This window comes from Bos taurus, chromosome 19, assembly GCF_002263795.3.
Source record: "Bos taurus isolate L1 Dominette 01449 registration number 42190680 breed Hereford chromosome 19, ARS-UCD2.0, whole genome shotgun sequence".
NCBI lineage: Eukaryota > Metazoa > Chordata > Mammalia > Artiodactyla > Bovidae > Bos > Bos taurus.
Genome location: NC_037346.1, coordinates 58,095,776 through 58,113,263, shown reverse-complemented (window position 1 = coordinate 58,113,263; position 17,488 = coordinate 58,095,776). Strand labels below are relative to the sequence as shown.

The window sequence follows — 17,488 nt, the reverse complement described above, 5'->3', positions numbered from 1 at the left end:
CAGCAATTGCTGTACATTTACCTGAAGACCTAAGAAGTCAAAGCCAATTCAAACAGAAAAACAGTGTTCCATGAAAAGTCTCCCCTGACCTAGTTTGCCGCCGGCATACGCAGCTTAGCGTGCCAGGTGGCAAGCAGGCCACTCGACTAGGGAAGACACCCACCACCAAGAGCATTTTGCCTCCTCTTTGCTTTTCTTTGCCATTTCACGTTACAAGCACTGTCTGAAAATTAAGGCAAGAACTAGAATCCATATCTAGCAAGTCAAGTTTATATCTTAGATTATTTCACACCCTAACAGCAAAGGTGACACTACTCTGAGAAAATACGGAAATTCTTTCCAATGAACAGAAAAGATGGCCGTACAAATGCTGTTAAAAAGGGGAAAGGGGACAAATACCTTCAATTTCTAGTCTGTTCTAAGTATCCTGTAGCTCAGTTTTAAAGACATGTCTTAAAATCTTTAGAGCAGCCTTGTTTGTAATAGCTAAAAATGGAGACAACCTAACTGTCTAAAACTAGAGGCGACTGATTAAACCACAACACAACACACATAAAATGCAACACATCAACTGTAATCCACAGGACGGAACTACGCAGCTGGCCAGCGGTGACGACGGAGACCTACACATACTAAAGAAGAAAGGTCTTTAACAGCGTTTTATGGTTACAGAATAATGTACAGTAAGTCTGCTGGTTTTCAAAGTGCTTATGTATACACATAAGGACACCAAAAATATTCTGGAAGGACAGACATGCCAAAATATTTAGCATTTAGACCTACTTTAAAACAATCTTTATTTTCTATAGCTTCTACAAAAAAAATACTTCTTTTGAGAACAAAATGCAGTCATTAAAAGAACTAAAGAGTGCTACTTCAAAAGAGAGTAAGGTCTTCAGTTTTTTCTAACTCTAAGACTGAGACTTAAAAAATACAATGATACTGTCAGTAAGATTTTAGGAAGGCTGTTTCATCTCATTTAATGTAACAGCTTAAGAACCTCTGAACTATTTCAGTTGAATAATTAGCAGACAGACAGCAAACTGATGATGCTTTTAGACTAAGAGAGAACCTACTGAGAACCCAGGAATCCAGGTAAATGCACTTTCTTTGTTATTTAAATACACATAAAACCTTCCATACATACTATCATTAAAGGTGAAAACAAAACAAATCTCTTTCAGAGGTGCACTCGTTCCTACTTGGACCTGTCTTGGCACTTGGGCGACGGGGGCTTCAGGGAATATGTCACCATCCACAGATGGGCCAGCAGCAACCGGCATAATATAAACAGTGCCACACGATAAGGGTACTGGTTCCGTGAGGCTTCTTCTCAACAATGCACAAGTATATTCGGTACGTACGGGTCACAAAATGAAGCATTTCTATGGGACCACTTCAAAAAGTCTGAAAAGTACTCTAACAGATCGTAACTTTATGGGATAAAGGAAAGACCATTATTTCCTTTTAACCCTGAAGGTGTAAAACTAAATTTTAAGTCTCTAGCAAAGCCTTAAGATATATGCAGAAATCAATCGTTTTGTCTTATAAAATCTGAGACAAGAAAAAATTGCATTTCCCCCGCTTGGTGGAGCTTTTCTGGATCAGACTGTTTGGAGGGCCAAGAAGGGAGAAGTAACAGAAAAAAGCACTCAAAAGCCTGAGAGAAGGCAGAGGGACACGTACTGTTTCTGGCAGAAAGAATACGTCTAAATCGTGGAGCAGGGGACAGAGAAGCCGAAGCTCCTTTTCTTAGTTCACGTGGCTCCAATGATACAGTAGAGGTCAAGAGAGCCTGGTGCTCAGCTAGGCTGCCCTGAATTTTACCTTCCCACAGTGTGAAGTCAGTTTAAGAGAAAGCCCACTTAAACCCGTGGTAGGAACAAAATAACTCTGAAGACTTTCTACTAATAACCTTTAGAAAGTCCCCCAGGCGGTACTGTTAATTAGTGAGTCTCTGCTTCATAGAGAGCGCCGGAATACACGTGTACATTTATTACCTAGAGCTCTATGCTTTCTCTTAATTAGAAAAGCAGAGCAACATTGTATTTTATTTTCCTTCAAGCCCTGACTTCCCCTCACATCCATCTCCCAGTTCAGTGGTGCTTTTAATTTACATGAGCCTGAAAAGAAAAAAAAAAAAAAAAAAAATCTTGCTGGTTGTATTACACACTCCATCCCTAGAGTGAGAATGAAGTTCATCCTAAGGCCACTGCAGAGTGCGAATTACGTGCAAGAGGTGATCCCAGCCAAGTCCATCAGGGCTTCTAACTTAAAACTGTGCTCCCAAAGTGCCCAATGACTTGAGAGAGCTCCAGGTCTGCTAATACCAGTGGGCCCATAAGACTCCAAGTAAGTTCAGTAGGCCAATTAAAACTACTTCCTAAATATGCATGAGAAGAAAATACAGGGGTCACTTTGTCTGTGTCCGTGAGTAAGTGCATATTCTTATAAGAGAGAGTTGGGCTACATCATCTGTTTGAAGTTCCTGCCTAAAAACATGTACGTATCCTCATTATTCAACGAGACAACAGTCAGGTTCAAGATGAAACTGCTTGGGTAGCTATCCGTGCTCGGAGCTGATGCAATGTATCACAAATATTTCAAGAACTTGAACAGTGAGCCTTCCCTGGTGGCTCAGACGATAAAGGAATCTGCCTGCAATGTGGGAGACCCAGGTTCGATCCATGGGTTGAAAAGATCCCCCGGAGTAGGAAAAGGCAACACACTCCAGCATTCTTGCCTGGGAAATTCAACGGAGGAGCCCGGTGGGCCCCAGTCCAGGGGGTCAAAAAGAATAGGACACAACTGAGTGACTAACACTTCTAAAACTTTTGAAAGCAGTGTTCCTCCATTTTGAATGGATCTTTTAAAAAGTTATTGGGTCAGTGCAAATGTAATTATGGTTTTGGACCATGAATTTTACACCAGTATCAGTCAGTTCAGTTCAGTCGCTCAGTCGTGTCCGACTCTTTGCGACCCCATGAATCACAGCACGCCAGGCCTCCCTGTCCATCACCAACTCCCGGAGTTCACTCAGACTCACGTCCATCGAGTCAGTGATGCCATCCAGCCATCTCATCCTCTGTCGTCCCCTTTTCCTCCTGCCCCCAATCCCTCCCAGCATCAGAGTCCTTTCCAATGAGTCAACTCTTCCCATGAGGTGGCCAAAGTACTGGAGTTTCAGCTTTAGCATCATTCCTTCCAATGAACACCCAGGACTGACCTCCTTTAGGATGGACTGGTTGGATCTCCTTGCAGTCCAAGGGACTCTCAAGAGTCTTCTCCAACACCACAGTATAACTAGGCTCAAACACATCTTTATTAATCAAAATAGGAACCATTTCAATCAACACATTTTCACCAATGAGAAATCAGTTTGTTTATTCCTGTTGCATAAATACCCCTGCTTCGGGATTTGATGAGCTCCTGGAAAGCATTTTCTGCCTCCTGCTGGTTGTGGACGAGTTCTCCCTGCAAAAGGTTGTCAAGACACTTGAAGAAGTGGGAGTTGGTTGGCAAAAGGTCAGGTGAATACGGCATATGGGGCAACTTGTGAGCACCAGTTGCATGACAATGTGATCAGGTATTGTTCTGGAGAAGAACTGGGCCTTTTCTGTTGACCAGGTGCAGGCATTGCCGTTTTTAGTGCATCTCATTGATTTGCTGAGCATACTTCTCAGACATAATGTTTTCGCTGGGATTCAGAAAGCTGTAGTGGTCAGATCAGCAGCAGACCACCAAACAGTAACCATAACTTTTTCTGATGCAAGGCTGGCTTTGGAAAGTGTTTTGGAGCTTCTTCTCAGTCTAACCACTAAGCTGGTCGCCACCAGTTGTCATATAAAATCCACTTTTTGTCACACGTCACAATCCAATTGAGAAATGGTTATTGTTGATGCACAGGATGAGAGATGATGACACTTCAAAACTACGATTTTTTTCATTTCCAGTCAGCTCATGAGACACCCACTTACCGAGCTTTTTCACGTTTCCAATTTGCTTCAAATGCCAAATGACCATAGAATGGTCAACAGTGAGTTCTTTGGCAACTTCCTGTGTAGCCGTAAGAGGATCAGCTTTTATGATGGTCTCAGCTGACCGCTGTCGATTTCCCACAGCCGCCCACTGCACTCATCTTTAGGCTCTCATTTCCTTTCCAAAACTCCTTGAACCACCTCCACACTATACGTTCATCACAGTTCCTGGGCCAAATGCACTGCCGATGTTGCAAGTTGTCTCCACTGCTTTACGAACCATTTTGAACTCAAATAAGGAAATTGCTAGAATTTGCTTTTTATCTAACATCATTTCTATTGTCTAAAATAAATACAAACAGCAAGTAATAAGTCATATAAAAAAGACAAAAGCGACAAATGCACATTAAAATGATGTGTAACATAACCACATGTATCTAGAATGTATTCCAATGTGTATGTGTGCTACGTCACTTCAGTTGTATCCAACTCTTTGTGACCCTGCTGACTGTAGCCTGCCAGGCTCCTCTGTTGATGGGCTTCTCCAGGCAAGAATACTGGAATGGGCTGCCATGCCCACTTTCTGACCTGGAGAAAGAACCCGGAGTCTCTTACATCTTCTGGACTGGCACGTGGGTTCTTTACCACTTGCACCACCTAGGAAGCCTTGTATTTCAATATCAAATGGCAAACTTCAATGTTGCAAAAACTGCAATTACTTTTGCACCAACCTAATACTTTCAGTTACTTTGCTACAGGGCTGTTTTTTTTTTAATAGTTTCTTAAATTTATTTATGTTTATTTTTGGCTGTACTGGGTCTTCATTGCTGCACAGGCTTTTCTCTAGTTGCGGCGAGCGGGTCTGCTCTCCAGTTCTAGTGCGAGGGCATCTCATTCCGGTGGCTTCTCTTCTTGCAGAGCACAGGGTCTAGGGCACGTGGCCTTCAGCAGCTGCAGCTCCTGGGCTCCAGAGCACAGGCTCAAGAGTTGGGGGTGCACGAGCTTAGTTGCTCCATGGCATGTGGGATCCTCCCAGGTCAGGGACCGAACCTGTGTCTCCCGCAATGGCAGGTGGATTCTTTACCACTGAGCCACCAAGGAAGTCCCCTGCTATAGGGTTTTAAGTACACAACCTTGACGTCTCACCCCGAGTCTGCCAAAACAGACTTCTGTCTCAGGCTGGTCCTACTACCCTAGACAGATTAACGATAAGAGTGAGCAAAAACAAAGTCTTAAAATACCCTCTTACAAAGCTATGCTAAATATTCCCAGGGTCATATAAATTCACACTGTTGAAAAAAAAAAAAAAAATCACCTAACATTCTGCTAATTCTTATCAGTTAAGACAAATGGACTTATGGGATCCTAGTTTTAACGATGCACAGATCCCCCTGGTTCTGCTGTTTTTGCCACGCGTCTGCACTCCTAATAAAACACTCTTGGGGTTCCAGGGATATGACATCAAAGATTTCCCTTCTAGCAGACACAAGAACAAGACAGAGGCTGTTCCAGTTAAGCCACCTCTGTTTTATTTCCACATCTTCTCGTTCTCTACCTGCTGTGATTGTATAGTGATCCAAAAGATCTTTAAAAGCTCAGTCTTGGTAAGTTAAAAGTATTTAAAAAAAAAAAAAAAAAAAAAAAGGTGTGGGGTGGGGGAGACTTCTCTGCTGGTCCAGTGGCTAAGAGTCTGTGCTCCCAATGCAGAGGGCCCTGGTTCGATCCCTGGCCAGAGAACTAGATCCCACACACCGCAACTAAGAGTCTGCATGCCACAGCTAAGTCCTGCCTGGCACAGCGAAATAAAGTTTTTTTTTAAGTTGGAGTCTTTGTATTTAAAAACCGTACAGCTTTTATTCACTCAGGTAGCAGTACTTGTTGTAAGGCATTTACCTACACCCCAGAGGCCAGACTCAGTGGAAGTATCCAGTGTAGTTTTTGTAAAGAAAGATGTTCAAGCTGAAAATAAAGAGCATCATTCCTATAACCAAAGCTACAATTCAAACCAAAACCTGACCTAAGAAAAGGTCAGCCTAAAAAAAAAAAAGAAAAGGTCAACCTAAATCAATTAAATTCAGCTAGTTTTTACCCATCCAGTCACTGTGTGAGGTCAGGGAATAGGGCTATCTTTGGAAAGGACTCAACAGGAAGACACAAAGTGACCAATCACTTCACATACTCACTAGACAGAAAATCGAACCTGCTTTAGACCTTAACTACCAGGAATCATCTAGAATGGCTTTCTAAACCCTTTTTTATTCCTATACCTGTAAATTAGATCTCAATTTTCAAAACACTACCCTAAAGCTCCCAAGGCATTAAATCTAAGCCATTGGAGTAAATATTCAAAGTCTTCAAGGCAAAGACCAATCAGAGTTGAAAAGAACACCAAACCCCAATTTCTTTACTAAACTTGCTTTTGAGCTAATACAATTTCAGAGCATTAACTGGGGAAAAATATTCTTCTCTGTTCCCATGATTCAAGAGAAGCCCAGGACCTAGCAGCACTGGATATATTTAGCGAAGTCCCTCAGACCTTCTGATCTGTCTTCTGGGAGATGGTTCACACTGTGGATAGCTCACATTCTGGGGCTCACTGACCTGCCTTGTACTAGCTATGTATCTCTGGGCAAGTGACTTTATTATTCTGTGGCCCAATTTTTCCATCTAAAAAGTAGAGATCGTAACACCCACCAAAGTGACAGGAAAAAAATGTACAAGTAGATTCAGAATTTCTCTTTACATAACTAATCTGGCAAGTCGGTTCACATTCTTCAGCTTCCTAGAATTGAGGAAAAAAGAGGCTCATACCATCTCCATTTTACTGATAAGCATGACTTAACTTGTGGCACAGTTCAAAATAATTCCAACATCTCATGCCTTATTTCCCAGTACCTGCCAATATTATTACATTTAGGAGAAAACGGTGAGTTTTGGAAATTAACCAAATGAAAGTTGTTCATGTTACAAGAAAAAAATTCTAAACTTAAGTATTTAAAGAAAGACACAGGAAATGGTTTCTCTTAAGTGTTTTAAAGAAATATACCTTGTTGGCCCTAGCTTAGAATTAAAAGATACTATTTTCACTAACAATACACTTTATATGCAAATTAGTAAAATTAAGAATCCACTAGTAATGACTTATTATTATATTCCCCTTTGTACACAACTGTCAACGAGCACCCAAATGTCCCTAAACTGGCTATTTTTACGCTATAAATATAATGATATACTCCAGTGGTAGATTTAATTATTCAGGACTTAACTTTCCATTTTAAAGGTATCCCCCCCTGCCATTTGCTGCTCCAGCACTCCCTGGGTTTGCTTGGCCACATTACTCAACAGCACCAGATGCCGGTAAACGTGATGAAACTGAGGGCATACCAGCAGGTTCAGGTTACCATGACAGGTAAAAAGTACGTGTCAGATCAAATCAGATCAGTTGCTCAGTCGTGTCTGACTCTTTGCGACCCCATGAATCGCAACACGCCAGGCCACCCTGTCCATCACCAACTCCCGGAGTTCACTCAGACTCACGTCCATCGAGTCAGTGATGCCATCCAGCCATCTCATCCTCTGTCGTCCCCTTCTCTTGCCCCCAATCCCTCCCAGCATCAGAGTCTTTTCCAATGAGTCAACTCTTCGCATGAGGTAGCCAAATTACTGGAGTTTCAGCTTTAGCATCATTCCTTCCAAAGAAATCCCAGGGCTGATCTCCTTCAGAATGGACTGGCTGGATCTCCTTGCAGTCCAAGGGACTCTCAAGAGTCTTCTCCAACACCACAGTTCAAAAGCATCAATTCTTCAGCACTCAGCCTTCTTTACAGTCCAACCCTCACATCCATACATGACCACAGGAAAAACCAAAGCCTTGACTAGACAAACCTTTGTTGGCAAAGTAATGTCTCTGCTTTTGAATATGCTATCTAGGTTGCTCATAACTTTCCTTCCAAGGAATAAGCGTCTTTTAATTTCATGGCTGCAATCACCATCTGCAGTGATTTTGGAGCCCGAAAAACAAAGTCTGACACTGTTTCCACTGTTTCCCCATCTATTTCCCATGAAGCGACGGGACCGGATGCCATGATCTTTGTTTTCTGAATGTTGAGCTTTAAGCCAACTTTTTCACTCTCCACTTTCATCAAGAGGCTTTTTAGTTCCTCTTCACTTTCTGCCATAAGAGTGGTGTCATCTGCAAATCTGAGGTTATTGATATTTCTCCCGGCATTCTTGATTCCAGCTTGTGTTTCTTCCAGTCCAGCGTTTCTCATGATGTACTTTGCATATAAGTTAAATAAGCAGGGTGACAATATACAGCCTTGACGTACTCCTTTTCCTATTTGGAACCAGTCTGTTGTTCCATGTCCAGTTCTAACTGTTGCTTCCTGACCTGCATACAGGTTTCTCAAGAGGCAGATCAGGTGGTCTGGAATTCCCATCTCTTTCAGAATTTTCCACAGTTTATTGTGATCCACACAGTCAAAGGCTTTGGCATAGTCAATAAAGCAGAAATAGATGTTTTTCTGGAACTCTCTTGCTTTTTCCATGATCCAGCAGATGTTGGCAATTTGATCTCTGGTTCCTCTGCCTTTTCTAAAACCAGCTTGAACATCAGGAAGTTCATGCTTCACGTATTGCTGAAGCCTGGCTTGGAGAATTCTGAGCATTACTTTACTAGCGTGTGAGATGAGTGCAATTGTGCGGTAGTTTGAGCTTTCTTTGGCATTGCCCTTCTTTAGGATTGGAATGAAAACTGACCTTTTCCAGTCCTATGGCCACTGCTGAGTTTTCCAAATTTGCTGGCATATTGAGTGCAGCACTTTCACAGCATCATCTTTCAGGATTTGAAATAGCTCAACTGGAATTCCATCACCTCCACTAGCTTTGTTCGTAGTGATGCTTTCTAAGGCCCACTTGACTTCACGTTCCAGGATGTCTGGCTCTAGGTGAGTGATCACACCATCGTGATTATCTGGGTCGTGAAGATCTTTTTTGTACAGTTCTTCTGTGTATTCTTGCCATCTCTTCTTAATATCTTCTGCTTCTGTTAGGTCCATACCATTTCTGTCCTTTATTGAGCCCATCTTTACATGAAATGTTCCTTTGGTATCTCTGATTTTCTTGAAGAGATCTCTAGTCTTCCCCATTCTGTTGTTTTCCTCTATTTCTTTGCATTGATCGCTGAGGAAGGCTTTCTTATCTCTTCTTGCTATTCTTTGGAACTCTGCATTCAGATGTTTATATCTTTCCTTTTCTCCTTTGCTTTTTTTTTGCTTCTCTTCTTTTCACAGCTATTTGTAAGGCCTCCCCAGACAGCCATTTTGCTTTTTTGCATTTCTTTTCCATGGGGATGATCTTGATCCCTGTCTCCTGTACAATGTCACGAACCTCATTCCATAGTTCATCAGGCACTCTATCAGATCTAGGCCCTTAAATCTATTTCTCACTTCCACTGTTTAATCATAAGGGATTTGATTTAGGTCATACCTGAGTGGTCTAGTGGTTTTCCCTACTTTCTTCAATTTAAGTCTGAATTTGGCAATAAGGAGTTCATGGTCTGAGCCACAGTCAGCTCCTGGTCTTGTTTTTGCTGACTGTATAGAGCTTCTTCATCTTTGGCTGCAAAGAATATAATCAATCTGATTTCAGTGTTGACCATCTGGTGATGTTCATGTATAGAGTCTTCTCTTTTGTTGTTGGAAGAGGGTGCATTTTCTTGGCAAAACTCTATTAGTCTTTGCCCTGCTTCATTCCGTATTCCAAGGCCAAATTTCCCTGTTACTCCAGGTGTTTCTTGACTTCCTACTTTTGCATTCCAGTCCCCTATAATGAAAAGGACATCTTTTTTGGGTGTTAGTTCTGAAAGGTCTTATAGGTCTTCATAGAACCGTTCAACTTCAGCTTCTTCAGTGTTACTGGTTGGGACATAGACTTGGATTACTGTGATATTGAACGGTTTGCCTTGGAAATGAACAGAGATCATTCTGTAGTTTTTGAGATTGCATCCAAGTACTGCATTTCGGACTCTTTTGTTGACCATGATGGTTACTCCATTTCTTCTGAGGGATTCCTGCCCGCAGTAGTAGATATAATGGTCATCGGAGTTAAATTCACCCATTCCAGTCCATTTCAGTTCGCTGATTCCTATAATGTCAACATTTACTCTTGCCATCTCTTGTTTGACCACTTCCAATTTGCCTTGATTCATGGACCTGACATTCCAGGTTCCTATGCAATATTGCTCTTTACAGCATCGGACCTTGGTTTTATCATCAGTCACATCCACAGCTGGGTACTGTTTTTGCTTTGGCTCCATCCCTTCCTTCTTTCTGGAGTTATTTCTTCACTGATATCCAATAGCATATTGGGCACCTACCGACCTGGGGAGTTTCTCTTTCAGTATCCTATCATTTTGCCTTTTCATACTGTTCATGGGGTTCTCAAGGCAAGAATACTGAAGTGGTTTGCCATTCCCTTCTCCAGTGGACCACGTTCTGTCAGATCTCTCCACCATGACCTGCCCATCTTGGGTTGCCCCACGGGCATGGCTTAGTTTCATTGAGTTAAACAAGGCTGTGGTCCTAGTGTGATTAGATTGACTAGTTTTCTGTGAGTATGGTTTCAGTGTGTCTGCCCTCTGATGCCCTCTTGCAACACCTACCGTCTTACTGACTGTTAATTATTACCAGGGCAATCCAGTCCATGCTTCCAACTAATACCTACAGAGTGGTTTAATCACTGAATTTCTCTGGACAAACAAGAACAGCACACACGAACCCACAGGCTGAACAACAATGCACCAACTTCTGTGAGACCAGTGCATGGGCATCAGCAAGGGAGTGAAGGTCATTCTACAAACAGCAATCGGAATACAACCAAACCTAACACTAGGGAGTGTTATTCAAAAGGAGAGAGCAGAAATGCTTGTTTTTTTAAAAAAAATGACCATTTACACTCCTGCTCTCAAGCATTAGAACTGTAGACGCAGGGGGAAAAAGATCAATACAAAAAATAAATAAATAAAAAGATCTACTGTACCTTTGAACTCATGCAAACATCATATAGCAGGTCTGATATACAGGCACAAGTAAAGAAATATTTACACTGATACCATGAAAGTAACCATCATGTACTCTTTTAATGAATAGTCTTAACTCAAAAGAATCATGGAAACTCAATTCTTATCGTTAGATGTTCATGGCAGCCTTTAATCTTTGGTTTTCTTCCATCTGTGAAATTCCCTAGTTATTACGTTAACCAAAAGCTCAATACTTTTCTGCTACTCTAACGGGGGGAAAAATGATACGAGGATTTAAAAGGGGGGATAAAAGCTACAGAAAATTCAGTCTCTACGTAGAAGAATCGAGTCTGCTCTGGGGTGCATCAGCTGCTCTTGAATGAGGATTACCTACCTGACAGTTACTGATTTTTTCCCTCCTTGAGGGAGTTACTTTGGATTTCTGCTAAAGACCGGATATAGATCAAATCCTACTATCAAGAACTGAAGTACAAATTATTCTGGTTATGCGAGAATTGGGAGGCACGGAGTTCTGCTTTAAATGACGAGGCTGGGGCTTAGGGACCTCTGCAGCGAAGAGTTTCTCTCTTAGGCCGACAACTGTTGAGGGTCAAAGCTTCAGGTGCATCATTTATTAACAATAGCATCTGGTCAGCTTCCCTGCCCCACTGCAGACCAGGCGTTCAAGTGCACAGGAGGGACAATGAAGCACCCAGGAAACCTCAGTTCAGAGGCTCATTCCCTATCCAGTGATTGGGACTTTGCGCCTTCTAATGCAGGGAGTGCAGATTCCATCCCTGGTTGGGAGCCAAGATCCCATATGCCTCAAGGTCAAAAAAACAAATCATAAAACAGAAACAATATGGCAATAAATTCAATAAAGACTTTTAAAATGGTCCATATATTAAAAAAGAAAGAAAAGAAGTTGGCTTCTGAAATACCAACAAGGGTTCAAAGATGGGCTTTCAGAGGTCCATAAAACCCATAACATACAAATTCTGGGCATTTGTATGTATTATTACATGCAAACACAGGCTGTTTTGCTGTGGAGAAGGTGGGTAGCATCCTCAAAACAGCCATGACTCAGAAGAAAGAAAAAAAAAAGGTTAGAAACACTGCAATCAAGTCAGATCCCTTTTCCCTACTCAAAGAATAATCTTCATTACCCAGAAGTGGCTCAAGCAGTGCAAACAGCAGGTGCTCTCGACCACACTTCCTACCTCTGTGTCCCAAGAATCGTGAAAGACAGGATTTCTACTGCTCCTTTTGGTCTGTGGGGGGAGATGGTGGTCTTCTTCACTGCCATTCCTTCTCCTTTTCCTGGAATTAAACCACAAAGAGAACAAAAAAAAAAAAAGAATTGGTCTTCTGCACACTTCAAACTGTAATTTAAACATATTAAATTTGCCCTCTTGCCTGAGAGATAGATCGTCATATGATAATCCCAATAGGCAAAAAAGTTAGAAGAGCAAAAATGTAAAATAACAGGAGGAAGGTAGAGCTTAAATTAGTACAACTAATTTCTAAAAAGAAGCCTGACGATTTGAAATGCTTACTGGGAATAAACAAGCGCAGGAAGACACTGATGACTAAGTGCTCCAACTCCACCTAATTAAGGTGATCTCCTCCTCCATTTCCTGAAATTACCATCCCAAGTTACCCTAATTTTACTCCTGTCCATGTGGCATCTAAGACGGGAATGGCTGCCTTTGCCTATTTACGCTTAAAATCCTTATAAAAATGGTGCTACACACGAAGAGCATTAGAGGCTGGAGGTAGCCTCTATTCTTTCACTTTCTTTCATCTCTGATTTTCCCCCAAATATCACATTAACACAAAAGCTCTCTGCCCTCTAATGCATCAAATTACTTTTCTGGACAATCACTGCAAAGGCGGCTCTTGGACACATTAACTTGATGGCTGGCTGCACCACCTGGTATTGTAAGAGAAGTTACTTCTCCAGCTTGTTACTGTTACACTGCAGCACCAGTTGCTTAAAATGTCCAGGTTTAAAGAAAAATCACCCCCTCTTTCTCGGTCAAGTATTCTGAGGTGTATGACGGAGACAGAGTTTGTATGTTTTCTGTGTAAGAACCAGTGCTGGTTGGACTTCTAAGCTCCAGTTAGAAAACAGAAATTATTAGAGGAGGTACATTTTTAAGTCAAACTGCATGAACTGTGCTGCCCTGGTGGTTCAGCAGTAAAGAATCCACCTGCAACTCAGGAGCCACACAAGACTTGGGTTCAATCCCTGGGTCGGGAAGACCACCGGAAGGGGAAATGGCAACCCGCTCCAGTACACTTACCATGGACAGAAGAGGGACAGAAAATTCTACTGGACAGAGCTGGCGAAAGGTTGGTTTATACAAAGCAGCATAAGCTGTTATAATGAAAGCTCTTCAGAGTTCAAGTTGCTCTATCTAGAGGGTAAGAGAGCTTTCTGGAAAATACTGAATTTGAACGCACAGTATCTTCAGTACAGTTACACGTTCTATGTGAGTAGAGGGGCTTTGATCAGGTCGGGACGTTGGCTAAATTTATCACCCTGAGCTTAATTCTCTCTTACTTGTGAACGCATCTAACATTTTAATCGATGAGTATGGACCCAGTTTAGGCTTGGAATGATAAGATGGGGGCTATGATTCTGAGGAAGCACTAGCCAACCGGCAGGGGCTACACCGGTCTAAGCCTCAGCTCAGTTCAGTGTGTCTGACTCTTTGCGACCCAAAGGACTGCAGCATCCTAAGACTCAGCTGTATACAAAATAAGATCTCCTCACCTTTCTCTCAGGGAATTAGATCTTACCTTGAAATACCAGAGGCTAAAAACTAGATAAATATCAGGCTTTAATAATCATTAAATGGATGTGCTAGTGGAACCAAGAAATCGCTACACCCATCCTGACAACAGTTGCAGAACACTGGTGGAAGGCCAGCTGCTGCCCAAAGAGAAACTCCTCGAATGACGGTGACGGTCCCCCAACTCCTCTTTTATCGGTGTTCCAACAGATGATTGTGCCGGGGCTGCTGAGTCACTGCCAGCAAACTCATGGTCTGACTACAACTTTCCAATTTCCTCATTTATAATGGGAGAGAAGGTTACTATCTTTCTAGTGACAAGACGATGAACGTCAAGAGGATGGGCTGGTTTTGAAGATTTCAATTAAACTGAGAAAGTCACATGAAATATTCCTGCCTCATAATTAGCTGATGTCTCCAGGTACCAGAAGGATCTCTCTGGCCTTTTGGGAGTTCTCTCCTTTGGATGGTTCTGGATTAAGAATGAGCCCTAAATGTTCTTCATTCTCCTTTTTCTAAGCTCTTTGCAGAATTCATCCTTGAAGCATTTCTTTCAACATCATGAATATTTTACAAAACCTTAGCTTCATGCTCAACACAATCAGTCAGATTGTAACTTTTAACATTAATGCCATATGCCAGGTTATAATTTGAGCAGCCACCCTATAACTAATTACATTCTCCCTAGCCATTTAGTTACAGATTATTGTTTAGCATCTGTTACTTCTCAGGATGGCAGACTACATCACTTTTCATCACTTCACTTCTCCTCAACCCTCCTGTCCCTCCTAGAGACTGAGCACAGAAGAAATCCTAGAATACACAGACTAGTGGTTTTCAAACTTTATTTAAAAAATGACAGAACTATTTCACCCTACCAAAAAAAAAAAAGATCCTTCAATTTATAAAAGAGATAATGGATATTTTAACTGGAGTAGGGACCTCCCTCCCACGCAGGGCTTCCCCAGTGGCTCAGCTAGTAAAGAACCCACCTACCAACGCAGAAGATGCAAGAGGGTGGGCTCGATCCCTGGGTGGAGAAGATCCCCTGGAGAGGAAATGGCAACCCACTCTGACACTCTTGCCTAGATGATTCCATAGACAGAGGAGCCTGCTGGGCTACAGTCCATGGGGTTGAAGAGTCGGACACAACTGAACAAGCACAGGCACACATACCCATACCCACCCCTCCTGTATGAAGACCCACCATCATAGACCAACGCTTCCTCTTAAAATTGAGGAAACAGATCCACAGATCTGAACCGACTTGAAGATGCTAAGACAGCTGGATCTGATCCACTGTACTACACAACACATGGGAGCAGAGAAAGCATGCCAGCTCACATGACTTCTCTCACAGTAAAGAACTTACCATGTGAGATTGTGTGAACGAGATAAAAGGGACTGCTAGGACTATAAGCGCATCCAGTGTATTTGTGTACAGCACTGGATAACAGGAATGTTTTTCAGAGAAATATTTAGACTTTTTCAGATATGTGAGACATCCCGAGGGACTGCTGGAAGTACAAACTGGGTGTGGGAAGGAAAAAACTGGCAGTTATATCAGGCTTACTATACGTAAGGATCTCGTGACTAATCTCAGTAGCAAGTTGGTACACTGGGCCCCTAATTTCAAATTCAGCCCACTCTTCCTTCATATACAAGTAGGGTTTTTATGGCTCTCTCACTACATGACCCAAATCAATATGCAGAAGTTTGGAGAACTCTTGATTTTCACTATTGCGCTAAAGAACTTCCAAGATGCCTTCCAGAATCTCAACCCTATGAATTAATATCCTCTAGGATATCTAGAGGATATTAATTCCGGGTCCCCATGGAAAGACTGTCAATTACATTCAAAAATCACTGAATACAGAGAGACAAAAAAAACCTACAGCATAATTTACCCAGGCAACCCCCGTCTCATTCACTCAGGCCTCACTAAGATTATTTTGGGGAAAAAAAAAAAATGAAGAGAACAGTGAACCTAGAAGTTCAGTTCAGTCTTGCTGCTGCTGCTAAGTCGCTTCAGTCGTGTCAGACTCTGTGCGACCCCATAAACGGCAGCCCACCAGGCTTCCCTGTCCCTGGGATTCTCCAGGCAAGAACACTGGAGTGGGTTGCCATTTCCTTCTCCAATACATGAAAGTGAAAAGTCAAACTGAAGTCGCTCAGTCCTGTCTGACTCTTAGCGACCCCATGGACTGCAGCCTACCAGGCTCCTCCATCCATGGGATTTTCCAGGCAAGAGTACTGGAGTGGGATGCCACTGCCTTCTCCGTCAGTTGCTCAGTTGTGCCCAACTCTTTGCAACCCCATGGACTGCAGCTCCACCAGGCCTCCTGATCCATCACCAACTCGCAGAGTTTACTCAAACTCATGTCCATCAAGTCGGTGATGCCATCCAACCATCTCATTCTCTGTTGTCCCCTGCTCATCCCGCTGTCAATCTTCCCCAGCATCAGGGTCTTTTCACATGAGTCAGTTCTTCGCAACAGATGGCCAAAGTATTGGCATAGAAAGACCCAGGTAAACCAACTGAGCTTTCTAAATCTGCTTCCTGATCAGAAGAATGAAAGATGGGACTTGGTGATATCTATAGTTTTCAGTTCAAACTCCACGATGAGGGATTGTTCTAATTCCAAATAAAGTCCATCTTCTCCATTCCCGGGTACAATCCCAACATTTTCCTCCCTAACCTGTTCACAGAGGTGAGAAATGAGAAAAAGGAAAAGAATCCTCAGCACTCTCCAGGTTAAGCCCCGGGTCCAGGCTCGGAGGAAAAGTGCGTCGCAATATAGCCCTACCTCCAGCCTTCGGAGTCAAACGGCTCCGCACCCAAACTGTTTAGAATTCTGCATGCTCTTCACGCTATGGCCGAGGAGGGAAGCCACAGGTCATCACTTTGGCCCTAGCCCATTCTGCGTCTACGACGGCCCAGCAGGGCACAAGGGCTTCGATCTGACCTAACCCTTCCGTCCTGCGGAGTTAAGCCCAGTCCTTCTTCCCGACCTTGGGGAGATCGGCTACCCGCCCCGCCGTCCCCTCACAGGCCCCCGAGAGGCTCCTCTCGAACATCGGCCATTCTCCCATCCCCCCACCCTCCTAAATTTAGGACAGGGAAGCTTTGGGGCCCCCTTCTCTCCGCCGGGACCGACCGGACTTCACTCCAAACAGGGAAAGATGGGGGGGGCGGGGGGAGTTAAGATGGGGTCGGGGGGCGACCCGGGCCCTGAGGAGTCACCGCTCCGGCGCCCCCGGGGACCAGGTTCCCAGTCAGCCAAGCATCCCTCCCCTCTCCCCGCCCGGACAGCAAGGCACCCACACGGAGACTCGCAGGGCCCAGGCTCGCTCGGACTCCGCGTCGCACCCCCCTCGGCTCCGTGTACCCCACGACACAACACCGGGAGAGGGGCTGAGGGGAAGAGGGTGCCCTGCGGACTCACCTGGGGCGGAGGCGCTCGCTCATGGCAGCCGATGGAGACGAGCGACGCGGCGCCGCTCCGCGAGGAGAGGGAACGGAGGGCGTCGTGTTCCGGCGGCCGCCACGCCCACCCCCTCGGGCCTTGGCTCTGGACGCGGCTCTGGCGGAGGCGGCCGGCGCTGAGTACCCCTCGGGGGGACCCGTCCCTCCGCTACTTCCGGCGTCTGCTCCGCGCCCCCCCATGTCGCCGCCGCCGTGGTACCGCCCTCCC

At 43.8% G+C, this 17,488-nt stretch overlaps 1 protein-coding gene across 1 annotated transcript in view; it reads right to left on the bottom strand.

Moving 5' to 3' along the window:
• The window catches only part of FAM104A (family with sequence similarity 104 member A), a 20,830-nt gene extending 3,342 nt beyond the window's left edge, over positions 1–17,488 (bottom strand). The window contains exons 1-2 of the mRNA NM_001035460.2: positions 17,240–17,488; positions 12,216–12,315 (exon numbers count right to left, since the gene is read on the bottom strand). Of these exons, the coding sequence (NP_001030537.2) occupies positions 12,216–12,315; positions 17,240–17,460 (321 nt within the window). The 5' untranslated portion in view covers positions 17,461–17,488. The remainder of the gene's footprint in view (positions 1–12,215; positions 12,316–17,239) is intronic.